Source organism: Melitaea cinxia, chromosome 6, assembly GCF_905220565.1.
Source record: "Melitaea cinxia chromosome 6, ilMelCinx1.1, whole genome shotgun sequence".
Classification (NCBI taxonomy): domain Eukaryota; kingdom Metazoa; phylum Arthropoda; class Insecta; order Lepidoptera; family Nymphalidae; genus Melitaea; species Melitaea cinxia.
Genome location: NC_059399.1, coordinates 2,489,369 through 2,501,793, shown reverse-complemented (window position 1 = coordinate 2,501,793; position 12,425 = coordinate 2,489,369). Strand labels below are relative to the sequence as shown.

Genomic DNA, 12,425 nt, shown 5'->3' with positions numbered 1-12,425 from the left:
ATCATACCCTAATTTGGCCCCGGTTTTAAAAAAATGCGCCGTAAAATCTACTGGACGAATGACCTCCTTACGTTTATCGTAACGCCATCTATCGCGTAAAGTCTAACGGCGTAACAACGTTTTCTAATAAGGCGTTATTTCTAATAACGCCATTTCGTCGTAACGTATCATTGATAGATGGCGTTATTTGATTCGTATATTTACCTTTTCATATGGTATTAATCTTTTGCTTAAAATAATAAGCCTTTTTATGCCAATTTAAAAGGCCGATCTGAAAAACTCCACTCTGAGACTCACTACTGAGTAAACTCCAGTCGTGAGTCGGAGCTGATACTAACACTTTTTTAAATTTGTTATTTCACGTTCAAATAACTTAAATATACTTAAGCCCAAGAATCGTAATACCTTAACAATCAATTGCCTTACTCAAGATATATACAAGCCAATTTAACCTTTAAACAATCGATTTTATAAGACTAACCGCGATAGTAATTTTAAAACTCCCGATGTTACGACAATGTTGCAGACGCCATAGTCACGGGTGACTCTTTGACGTGACAGATTTCAGACATGTTTCGTGAAATCAAAAGTGTTGTGATCGTGAAAGCTTAAAAACTTTAATCTTTAAAGTTCACAAATTAAAGTTTAAATCTGCATATTACTAAAATGTTGCACTGTTCTTCTTAGAAAAAGCTAGTCGCTGGATCGGAGGTATCTATGACTACGGGTCGCGAGCGTGGAAGTGGGGAGGTGAGCTCCGTCAGATGCACTACCAGTCCTTCTCCAAGATGAAGAAGTTGTCCCCCGAGGAGCTGCAGTGGCACTGCATAGCCATGACTCCTGAGCTCCTGTATAGGTAAGACTATTGTTTGACATTTTTGAACAAACAGGGTATGTTTTTTTCTTTGTATTAACACAAAATGAACTGTTACTGTGACGTTCATATATTATAATCATATAATTAATATGATTTGTTTTTGTATTTACGAAATAGATTAAAATCTATAATTTTCGATACATATTATGTAATAAAATTTTGGTCGTATAAATATTAGTACTCAAAGAATCAAATTGTGCAGTCCTTGTGGGTCTCCCCACCGTGCCTCGGAGAGCACGTCCGTCAGCCGTCACTCCCGGTTTTTGTTATATACACCTGATAGAGCGATCGTTACTCATAGTAAGGAATATATCCGCCAATCGGCATTGTAGTAGCCAACCCGCATTGTAGCAGCGTGGTGGATTAAGCTCTGATCCTTCTCCTATAGGGGGAAAGAGCCCTATGCCCAGCAGTGGAATGGAATTCAAGCTGAAGCGAAGCGTGAAGAATCAAATTATTAATAAGTGTTTATTGTAATTTAATACTGAAAAGATTGTTTTTCATAGTTATTACCAGCTTACTTACCATTGGACTAAGTAAACTAAATATCATTTGAACGAATAATCCCTTAAAAATTTTCTCTATATAAACAGAAAAATTTAAAAATACAACGCTACATTCAAACTCCTATTCTGAGGAGTTTTCTTTTGGTAAAAATTTTGATCATTACGTTAATCTTATAGATACAATTCTCGTGTCATAATCTTAGTTAACATACTCCTCCGAAACGGATAGAGCGATTTTGACGAAATTTTGTATGCAGGATAGGTTTTGTAGGCAGGGTAGGTCTGAGAATCGACCAACATCTATTTTTCATACCCCTAAGTTATAATAAGGGGATTGAAAGGGAATTAATTTTAATAACAGAGTTAGTCTTATATGTAAAATTCTCGTGTCATAATTTTAGTTAACATACTCCTCCGAAGCGGATAGAGCGATTTTAACGAAATTTTGTATGCATATCGGGTAGGTCTGAGAATCGACCAACATCTATTTTTCATACCCCTAAATGATAAGGGTGACCAACCCCTCAATATTTTTTATAGTTTTGACAATTTTATTTTTATTTTATTATGATTTGGTATTAAAAAATACATACAATCCTAAATTTTCATTATATATATACGTTTGCCGATGCCTAGTTATCCATATATTTATCAAAATCGTGAACATAAATTATTAAAACTGTTTAAGAAACGACAACAATCACATCATACAAACAACTACGCTGTTGCTTTTATAACCTTTTTGCCACAAAAGGTTAGATTAAGATTTATTATGAACGTAACTAAATTTATAACTGTCGCAAAAGTTAAAAGAGATTTAAATGTCGCTAAGGTTAAATGTACAATGTAAATACTATATTGTATAATAAATTTAATTAGTGGTGATGGTACAGTAAGATTATTTGGAAAATTCCAGCTGACGTCAACGGCTTTTAGTATTTATTTCGTGTTTGCTATGTTCTAGCCTAAAGTGGCAGAATATTCACTGTATTAAAAATTTAGATAAAATAAAACCGAAAAAAATTTTATGCGATTGTAACGTAATTATAGCTGTATTATAAATGTCACTTAATAAAAAACGAGCTTCAGACCACATGACTGAAGTAAAACTTCTGCACAATAGGCCTGCACTGTGTCTTAGATAAACGAAACTTAACTGGCTATAAGAAAAAGAGAGAAAGAAAATATGTGCTTGCACCTCCCTTTCTCTCTTGCTCTGTTCACCTCGCCCGATCACACTTTTCGCAACGCTCTGTCACATATTCACCAACTTATTCCCCAAGTCAAGCTTAAGTAAAGATGTTCTACTTCAACAAAAAAAAAACACATGAACATCATGTGCAAGAGCAAAAAGGCAAAGTAATTGAAATAAAATCGTAATATTTCGTTAACAAATAATTGTGAAGCAGCTGTGTCTATAAAAATATTACCTACATTTATTTCACCATATACATAGTTATAGAGTACAAAATGACAGCAACTTAAAAACTTCTGACATTAGGATTTTTACATGCTTGAGTGTATGTACCAAAACTACGTACAAATATATGTGCATGTTCAAAATTGCATTAACTTGAACAACTGTCCATACAGTGACCGAAATAAGCGAGGGGGAATCAAGGCCACGAGATTAAGCGCGGTGACACATCGAGTACAACCCTAAACATACATTCGAAATCCAATAAAACCAAAATTATGTGCAGTATTTTCTATGTTGTGTTGCATTTTATAAATCGATATCTGGAACCGTTTCCTTTTTGATATTATCTTTGTAATAAATCACAAAACACGGACTATATAATTATTTATAAATAAATAAACTCGTAACACAAACCGTCCTAAGTTGTGAATACCAAGCTAAACTATATCGCATCTCACTCAACGATACATTCCACTGCTAAAAGATTTTTTTTAAATCGTTCAATAAGTTTTTTAGTTTATCTAAGTCAAACAAACTAAAAATCAAATATTGTCTTATTAACACTAGAGAATTTGAAAATTAAAAACAAATAGCTCTTTTAAATTCTGAATCTTTTAAACTTTTAATAAAATAAAAAAACCTAGAATATTCAATTATTTCTAATACTGTCATTTGACTACCCGCTGAGAATTATTTCAATTTGAAAACGAATCAAGGTACTTCATACAATTTTTTTTTTATCCTGTTTCTAATGATTTTAACCTCAAGACAATAAACTTTTTTTTTTTTTTTTGATATCGCAGGGTAACCCATTTACGGGTGATATCCAGGATGCCCGGGTAGGCATTCCTAGACCGTATGTCGGCTTAGGACTTGGGGGTGCACTACCGACCAAAACCCCTGCGGGAGCCTTCAGCCGCTTTAATTGGAGGGTCCCGGATCTGCAGGCAACAGGATCCCTCCAGCGACAGGCTGGCCTCGGCGAAAAGACTTCTCCTCCATGGGACTGTCCGGCTCACCTCTGAACAATCCCGACGACGCCATGTCTAGCAGGACCGGGTTCCCATCCCGGCCCGACACGGGCACAGGGGCGTTACTGGAAACGCATTAAGTAGCGCCTCCTACGCACCCCCGTTCGTCGCCTGCGGACGGAGGCCTCGTCGGCGGCCCCCTCTCTCATCCGCTCGTCGTTCTCCTTCTGGGACATTACTGTCTCGCAGAAGGAGACCATCGCCTTCCAGGACTCGTCGTCGCCGAGCATCGCGGTGATAACGCTCGGCAGTGACAAGTCCCCTCCGAGGACTGTCGTCAGATCGCGACGTAGCGCCGCCCATCTCGGGCACACCTCGAGGGTGTGCTGGGCAGAGTCCACCGCCGCGCCACAATCGTGACATTCATTCGTCGGCTCCCTTTGGGCCGTCCGACACAAGTATTCACCAAAGCAGCCGTGCCCGGTGAGAACCTGCGTCAGACGGAAGGTGAGGGGTTTCCGCTTACGGCGCATCCACCGCTCAAGGACCGGGCGCAAGGCAGCCGTTACGCGTGTGCCATACGGCTGCTCCGCCAGGTCCTCCCCCCACCTCCGCATTAGTGCTTCTTGCTCCATCCGGCGCACCCGTAGGATCCCGTCCAACGTGGGGTTCTCACCGAGAGCCCTCCTACCCGAGACGTATGAGTAGGTCTCGGCAAGGACCTCCGCCACGAGTTCCCACGGGGGATCGCCGGCTAGAGCAGTAGCTGCAGCCCACGATACCGTACGGTACCCCCGGATCACCCTCACCGCGATGATCCTCTGCGCAGACCGCAGCGCGGCCTTATTCCTCGCAGTGAGGCGATCCGCCCAAACCGGGGCACCGTACGTCGCCATACTCCGGCAGACTCCGGAATATAGCTGCCTGCTGGCGGCGCTGGGTCCTCCGAGGTTCGGGAGGAGTCTGCCCAGTGCACTCGCCACCTTCACGACCTTCGGTCCCACCACAGCGAAGTGTGGGCCGAAGGTCCACCCTCCGTCAAGGATGAGCCCCAGATATTTGATTTGGGAGCTCATCCTGACCCTCCCCTCTCCGATCTGTAGGGTAGCCCCCGGTGGGGGTCCCTTACGTCCGGTCCCGCGGAAGAGGAGGGCTTCGGTCTTGTCAATTCTGACCCGAAGCCCCAAACTCTTTATGCGGCTGATCACGAGGTCGAGTCCGACCTCGGCCAGCCGCGCCGCCTCCTTGTAGTCTCGTCCCCGAGAGTAAACGAGGGTGTCATCCGCGTAGCAGATGACACCCATCCCGGGGAGGAGACGGCCTCGCAGGACCCAGTCGTAACCAATGTCCCACAAGATCGGGCCCAGCACCGATCCTTGCGGGACACCACAGCCGACTCGCCGCCACTCCACGGACCCCGACCGATTCTCGAGGCCTACTTTCCGATCGGAGAGGTACGCCTCCAACAGCCTCCCTAGATACGGGGGCACTCCGAAGAATTTCAGTGCCTCCCGTATCACTGCGTGCGGGAGGCTGTTGAAGGCGTTCGCGATGTCCAACGACACCGCGACCACCACCTCCCTCCCTTATTCCGCCTCACCCGTCACCGCCCGCAGGCGTTTGAGGGCATCGATTGTCGACCGGCGTGCTCGAAACCCGAATTGAGATTCTGATAGTCCGGGTCCCGAGCCTTCCTCCAGGTGCTGAACGAGCCGGGAACCCACTATTCTCTCCAAGAGTTTCTTAGCTTCGTTCAGCAACACCACCGGTCGCACCGACGAAGCCGAGTCCGGGGTCCGCCCTGCCTTAGAAAGTAGGCAGAGCCGACCCTCCTTCCAGGCCCCCGGGAACTGACCAGACCGCAGGCAGCGGTCAAAAAGTTCCCGGAGGCTGTTGCCGAGGTGCCCGAGAGCGATCGCAAGTACTCTCCCGTGCACCCCGTCTGGATCCGGCGCCCTCTTCTTACTCCGAAGGCGGGACAATGCCGCCTCCATTTCAGCCTCTGTGACGGGTGGGGGAACACCCTCCTCCTCGTCCGGCGTCTGCCGAGCCATCCTGGGGGGCACGAAGCCCTCGGGTTCGTCGGGAAAGAGTTCTCCGACGATCCTCCCGAAAGACAATAAACCTTTCTCAGACAATAATAGTAACATACACATACAGAATATTCATTGTTTTAAAATAAATAGTAATAATCGCATTGTAAACATGAGAAGGAATAACAAAATTGTAACTCCAAGTTTCCGACTACGCAAAGTAAACGTCTCCTTTCTGTGTTATGGTATTCGCATGTACAATAAAATGCCACAAACAATTTTGAAATTGTCTGAACATAAATTTAAACTTTTTATTTAAAAAAAATAGATAAAGCATATTATTCGGTGCAGAATTACATAGTTTGTAAAGGTGTGTGGACTTAGGGACGCTGTATTTTATGCAACATGCTACTAATTTTGTACTAAAACACAGTTTACATATTATTTTTCAAAAGCATAACTGCGAAGTTTCGCTTTTTAGCTAGCTAGGAGCTAGCTTTACTTTTACAAAAATAAGAATTTATTTTTAAAGTTTTAATTTGTAAAATGACGTATATTGTATATTTATTATATGTTTGATACATTTCAAAAATTAATAATAAAAAAATTAAAAATTAAGCTGTGGTAATGTTCCAAATAAGAATAGTATGACCTTTGAAGTATGAATGAATTTAAAAAAAAATCAACCCAAAAGTAAACGTAGCCCAGACGACCATTAAACCATACAATTTAAAATAAAACCACTGCATAACATTTATTATTTGACAAAGAACGTTGCAACGAAAACGATATTAAATTTAACGATAGTTACATGTTGGAACAGCGCAGGGCTATTGTGAGCCCTTAGCGCTGCAGATGTGATTATTAAACTCATTTTCGGGTTGTAATAATCTGGAGTGAATTCAAGGGACCGAATGGATTTTAGGGGTGTTTGCGAATTATACATAATCACTTAACAAAGTATATAGTTCGGTAGACTGGAACACAAGTTCTCTGCGGATACAAGGGGATAATTGTACAGTTTATTACATACTTAGCTAATGATTCAGAATTACAATACATTATTTTAAAGTATTTTAAACATTTTCGAGGTGAGATATTTTCACAGAGAACATTTCATTTCCTTTCGGTATGTTAGAAACATTTTACTAAAATAATTAAGGACGTGTTGAAATCAAAAACACAAAATCGCAATTAAGCCTGTGTGTAATATCCCACTGCTAGCCATAGGTCTCTTTCTCCGTGTAGGAGAAAAATTGGAGCTTAATCCACCAAGCTGCTCCACTGCAGGCTGGCGGGATGGGTGCAGCTGGTTTCGTTGAATTTAACCGTTATCACGGTGTTATTAAATAATCAAAGGAGACAGTAAAAATGTTCAATATTGCAAATCAGCAAAAATCAGAAATGTTAGACTATTTTATTATTTTGAACCAATTTAAATATCATTTACGACAGATATTTTAAAATAACAAAGATGAAATATAACACGTTTATATTGTTCTCGGAAATTTTTAGGTGCTCATAAATTCATCACATTATTATCGTTCAGATTTCTAATTTAGATCCAATGTTATTGAGACAGCGTCCACTGAATGAATCACGTCGCGCAACTGTAGGCTATATTATCTTATTTTAACCGATTTCAAAAAAGGAGGCGGTTCTCAATTCAATCGTATTTTTTTAAGCTATTACGCGTGTTACTTTAGTTGTTTGGCTGTTTAATGCACTTCTACGAATATGTCAATTGAATAAAAAATATATATACTTTTATTGAGAGAACAGGTACGGGTTACGGGTACAAATATAAACTATTGTAAACATTTTTTAATATCATATTAAAAATCGACCGTTCCAGCGGGGATCGAACCTGCATCTCCGACTGACCATGTCGGTGCTCTAGCCAATTAAGCTATGGAACGATGTACCCGCTAGATCGAAATTTTTGATATGATGATTTTTATATTCGGTTTAAACGAACCGTGGCGCCGTCTATAGTGAGTTCTTTACAGAAACCCGTAACGATACAGGTTCGATCCCCGCTGGAAACTCTCACAAACTCTGGAACACTCTTATAAAAAGTTATTTAAAAGCCTTACTTCGGATTTGGTTGAGTTTACGGAGCTCCTTGATATTCCTAATAAAACTACCATTTCTGTAATAGACAGCGCTATATTTATCTTATACAGTGGACAGTCAACTTAAACGAACAATGAACAATACTAAGAACATGCTTGACGGACGGTTACTTAGAAGCGACGTGTAAATTAAATGTCAAACCAGTTGACCTAAGCTTCAATTCGTTGATAGCGAACAGATGTCTGTTTGCATCACCTTGCTCAATTGACTCGATTACGTGACACGTTACTAAAACAATTCAATAATTTCTGAGTACTCGTATTTCTGGTGACAATTACATTTTCTTTAATCAGTTTTTTATATTTATATGTGTGTATGATAATGCAGTTGTTTACTTTCTATTTTAAGGTTTTCATTACTGTTCATAAACCAAATTGTACTCAAATAATTTTCCTTGCCATCCTTAACTTTTATTGTAAGTGATAAATTATTCGGATTGTTACCTGATATTCTATGATCTCCAAAGCCAACTAGTACAGTGTTCGTTTAAAACGCTATGAATAAATAATTTAGTTTTAATGTCTTTCTAAGACGATATACAGCTCTTTACAATCTTAATACCACAACACTATAAAATTATTCCTTAAATTACACCGCGATAAGACCGCCTTTGTACATCTTTCTTTGCACGTATCACTTTTTTGTAAAGTTTCTTTGTGGTGTACAATAAAGAGTTTTTATTATTATTATTATTACAACAAATACGTATTTGAAAACCTAAATTCTACAAATTTTAGACATCTTTTGAAAACGTTTGATAAAATATGCTACCTTTAAATCCTTTCAAAATACCCCAATGAAATATAACTTTCATATTAAGGAACATTTACAAGAAATTACATTGCTTTAAAAACTTAATACAAATCGAAATAAAAAAATACATATTTAAAAGACGGTAATACCAATTGTGAAATAAATTTAATTTTAAAACACCACGTCAAAAACCTTTACGAGACCCAAGTCGAATTCAACGGAATGCCTTACAAAAAGTAATTACTCATACGTCAAGTAAAATAACTAATGACACGAAAAGCACTAAACCGAAATTCGACTCAAGTGATTGTCTTCATTCATTATTTCGACGTGCATATTCAAGCAAAAGCGTGCATAAGCGACATACAAATCATTGACGCTTGTATGGAATGCATGCGACGCTTCATGCTTGTAATACACCGCTTCTTACACTCGCTAAACAATTACGTGATGATAATATTTACATGTAACAATTGATTGTTTATTCGACTTATAAAGTTCGTTGAAAATGACATTAGTATGATAAAAGAATTATTGTTTTTATTTTTTTTATACTGCTTTATAATGTTAATATTAACAGAGTCACCTCACACTTTAGCCTATCGCAGTCCACTACTGGGCATAGGCCTCCACAAGTTCGCGCCAAAAATAGCGTGAACTCTTGTGTATTACTCATAGTCACCACACTGGGCAGGCGGGTTGGTGACCGCAGAGCTGGCTCTGTCTCACCGAAGACGCTGCTGCCCGTCTTCGGCCTGTGTATTTCAAAGCCAGCAGTTGGATGGTTATCCCGCCACCGGTCGGGTTTTTAAATTCCAAGGTGGTAGTGGCACTGTGTTATCCCTTAGTCGCCTCTCACGACAACCACGGGAAGAGAGAAGTTGACTATATTCTTTACTGCATTAACACACAGCAGAATAAAAATCACTAAATTATTTTTAATAGAAGCTGCTTATTAACATTAACTTGAACAGTTGCAAACGATAACAATTAAATTTACCATACTTCCTATACTAATATAAATTGTTTGACTTCCAGGTGGGCACCGCGCAATTGCTTCGAACCACGACAGTTCATTTGCCAGACGAAATTGAAAAAAGTTCCCAAATCGAAACTGACAGAACTTCGTACACGGTACCAGAGGATGGGGAAGATCAACGAGATAACCGCGCCAAGTACGAGCAGGGAGATCGATGATCCTAGGACCAATGACGTCACCAGTAACCCTATTCTTAACCCCAAGTCCTACGACCTCCATCCCAATCCGCTTCGACGAGGAAACAAAAAACCGATCCGCAACAACCCAAAAGCTTACGACCTACGACCAAATGAACTGAGGAAGAGATCTAGACCGAACGCGCAGAGAAGGCTTACGAGACCATTCCCAGGGTATGTTAAATATTTATATACCATGCATAAAAAATTTCTCCTTACCAATATTTGAAAAAAAGGTCCAATATATTATAAAATAATGTCTATCAGTTAGTCATGTTAGCTTGTCTGCTATTCGAGTATCTTCAGTTGAAACTACTTCCTTTTTTTAGAATTCACGAATATTTTATTGGAAAAACATGTAATAATTCTTCTAACTATTTCAGAAATGCAAAATCCTAAATCCTAGGAAGGATTTGGTTAACTATAAAAAATGCGTTTATCAACAAACGATACAAATTTTTCTTTGCAATATAGTGTCACAAAATTAACATATCTTTAAAAAATGTTACAGTTACCAATGGAACCGTCGCGATCCCGAGGGCTCTTACAAGTACAACGCAGACATCCTCAACTCCGGCCACACGGGTCTCAGTGCTCAGCAGGTGAAGGTACACCTCTCTCGCCTGAAGCACCTTCGCGACCGACAGATCGCACGGCGCAGGCGCATGCACGACAGAGACGAATGGCTGGTCAACGACTCCCAACCGATCATAGCACGCGCACATGCCAGAACGTATACAATCGACAACAACATCAGCGCTCTTCATCCTAAGACCATTGTTGAGGAGTTCGATATGATGCCGCCGCCCGCGCCCGTTGTCCTCCCGCGACCGACCCGCGGCATTTGGTAATGCTGTGTCTCAGAATGAGATTCAATAAGTATTCCCTAAGTTCCTCCCAATCAGAACCTTCGCGCTTCGAAATTCTAAATCTCTTTTAGTACTTCCGCAAGCTCTTTTTATGGTTTATTTACGTTGTATTTTTTTAATTTTTTTAAAAGTTTACAACACTTTACGTTATCTGTCTTTTCCTTTTAGTTACTTTGTTTCTGTTTGAGAAAAACTGCCAACTTAATTCTAGTTTTCTTATTGTTTTTTGTTTATAAATGGTCTTGTGAATAAGGTCTGAGAGTGTCATTTTTCCACAATACCCACCCAATGCGCAAAGAATCTTCTATAGAACTTATGTTATTTACAAGTATTTATTTTTTATAAAATATTTTATTATAATTTTAAGAATTACTTCATTGTGAAGTTCCGAGTGAACGCTTTACTATAAATCGTGTGTACTAAGTCTTAGGCTGTCAAAGTGTAAGTTAGGATGACATCTCTTGTCTAAAATATTTATGATAAAGGATGAAATTCTTGTTACAATTTTTCATATGATTATTGTAGTCCCATTGCGGCTATTAATTGAGTTCTTTTTTTACTTCTATGTTTTATTTAACCAACTAATTTTTTTTTTTGAATTTGTAAGCAAAATTATGTAGAGTAACGACCTAGTCAGTAAGATAAATCAAGTAAAGCATTAAAAGAATAACAGCTTATTTTAACGCACTTTATAAAAACTCACTAAAATGTCTTATTCATATGATAGCTTTATAAAAAAAATATAGATTAATAAATAAATCAAAAAAGAAATATTTTGAATTATATTAAATAATACAGCTAACATTCTTATTGCTTTAAGTGTATTTATTTTAAAATACAAAATGAATGTGTCGTACTTCATATTGGCATTTCTTTGCGAAATAATATTAATGAATATTAATAAAATAAGTATTAATCTAATCATACGTTCCACTCTGTATATTGTTAAGGTTTATATAACGAATGTGTGCTTACTTGTAGTGCCAATATTTTAGTCCTCGCATTTAAAAAATAATTTGACAAGTGTAAATTATAATTTCAATATTTGTATCGAGTGTAATTTGTTCATGTAAGTTCTTTATGATTGTTCTGTTTTTTTATAAATATCTGTAAAAAATAACTTAAATCACTTTTGTAGTGCATTTGTAAATGTTATATCAAAATACCGTTGTACTTCTGTCGCTAGTGATAAGTATAGAAAATACCGAAATTTTACTAGATTTTCGACGAAAATAATCTCTTTAAAATATCTTATACTATACATTGAATGCGCACTTGTCATTTTAATGTAAGATAAATTTTAAAACTAGTCCATACTGTTAAAAGAGTAAATTAATAAAGTAATATAAAATAGTAATATTCCTTGTCTACGATTTAACTTATTTCACACTTTTCCCGAAATCAAGAGATCTAGTAATTACTATAAATTACTTACTATAAATTTAAACAACAAATGACAATTTCGTATTCACAGAAACAAAAAAAAAAGTGTTGAATTTCGAATATTTCATTGTAGAATTAAGAATAAATAAAAAGCATCAGAGTAAAGTTGTTTTATTTAATGAAATGGTTAACAGCGTCATCTAGGGGTGAATAGCTAAACTAAAAAGTAAGAATTATTTTTAAATAATAATTTAAAACAAAA

The 12,425-nt window shown here is 38.4% G+C and overlaps 1 protein-coding gene across 1 annotated transcript in view; it reads left to right on the top strand.

Moving 5' to 3' along the window:
- The window catches only part of LOC123654178, a 155,768-nt gene extending 144,734 nt beyond the window's left edge, over positions 1-11,034 (top strand). Inside the window, exons 6-8 of the mRNA XM_045590100.1 lie at positions 688-856; positions 9,735-10,085; positions 10,423-11,034. Coding sequence (XP_045446056.1) covers positions 688-856; positions 9,735-10,085; positions 10,423-10,762 — 860 coding nt within the window. The 3' untranslated portion in view covers positions 10,763-11,034. The remainder of the gene's footprint in view (positions 1-687; positions 857-9,734; positions 10,086-10,422) is intronic.
- Positions 11,035-12,425: the final 1,391 nt, after the last annotated feature.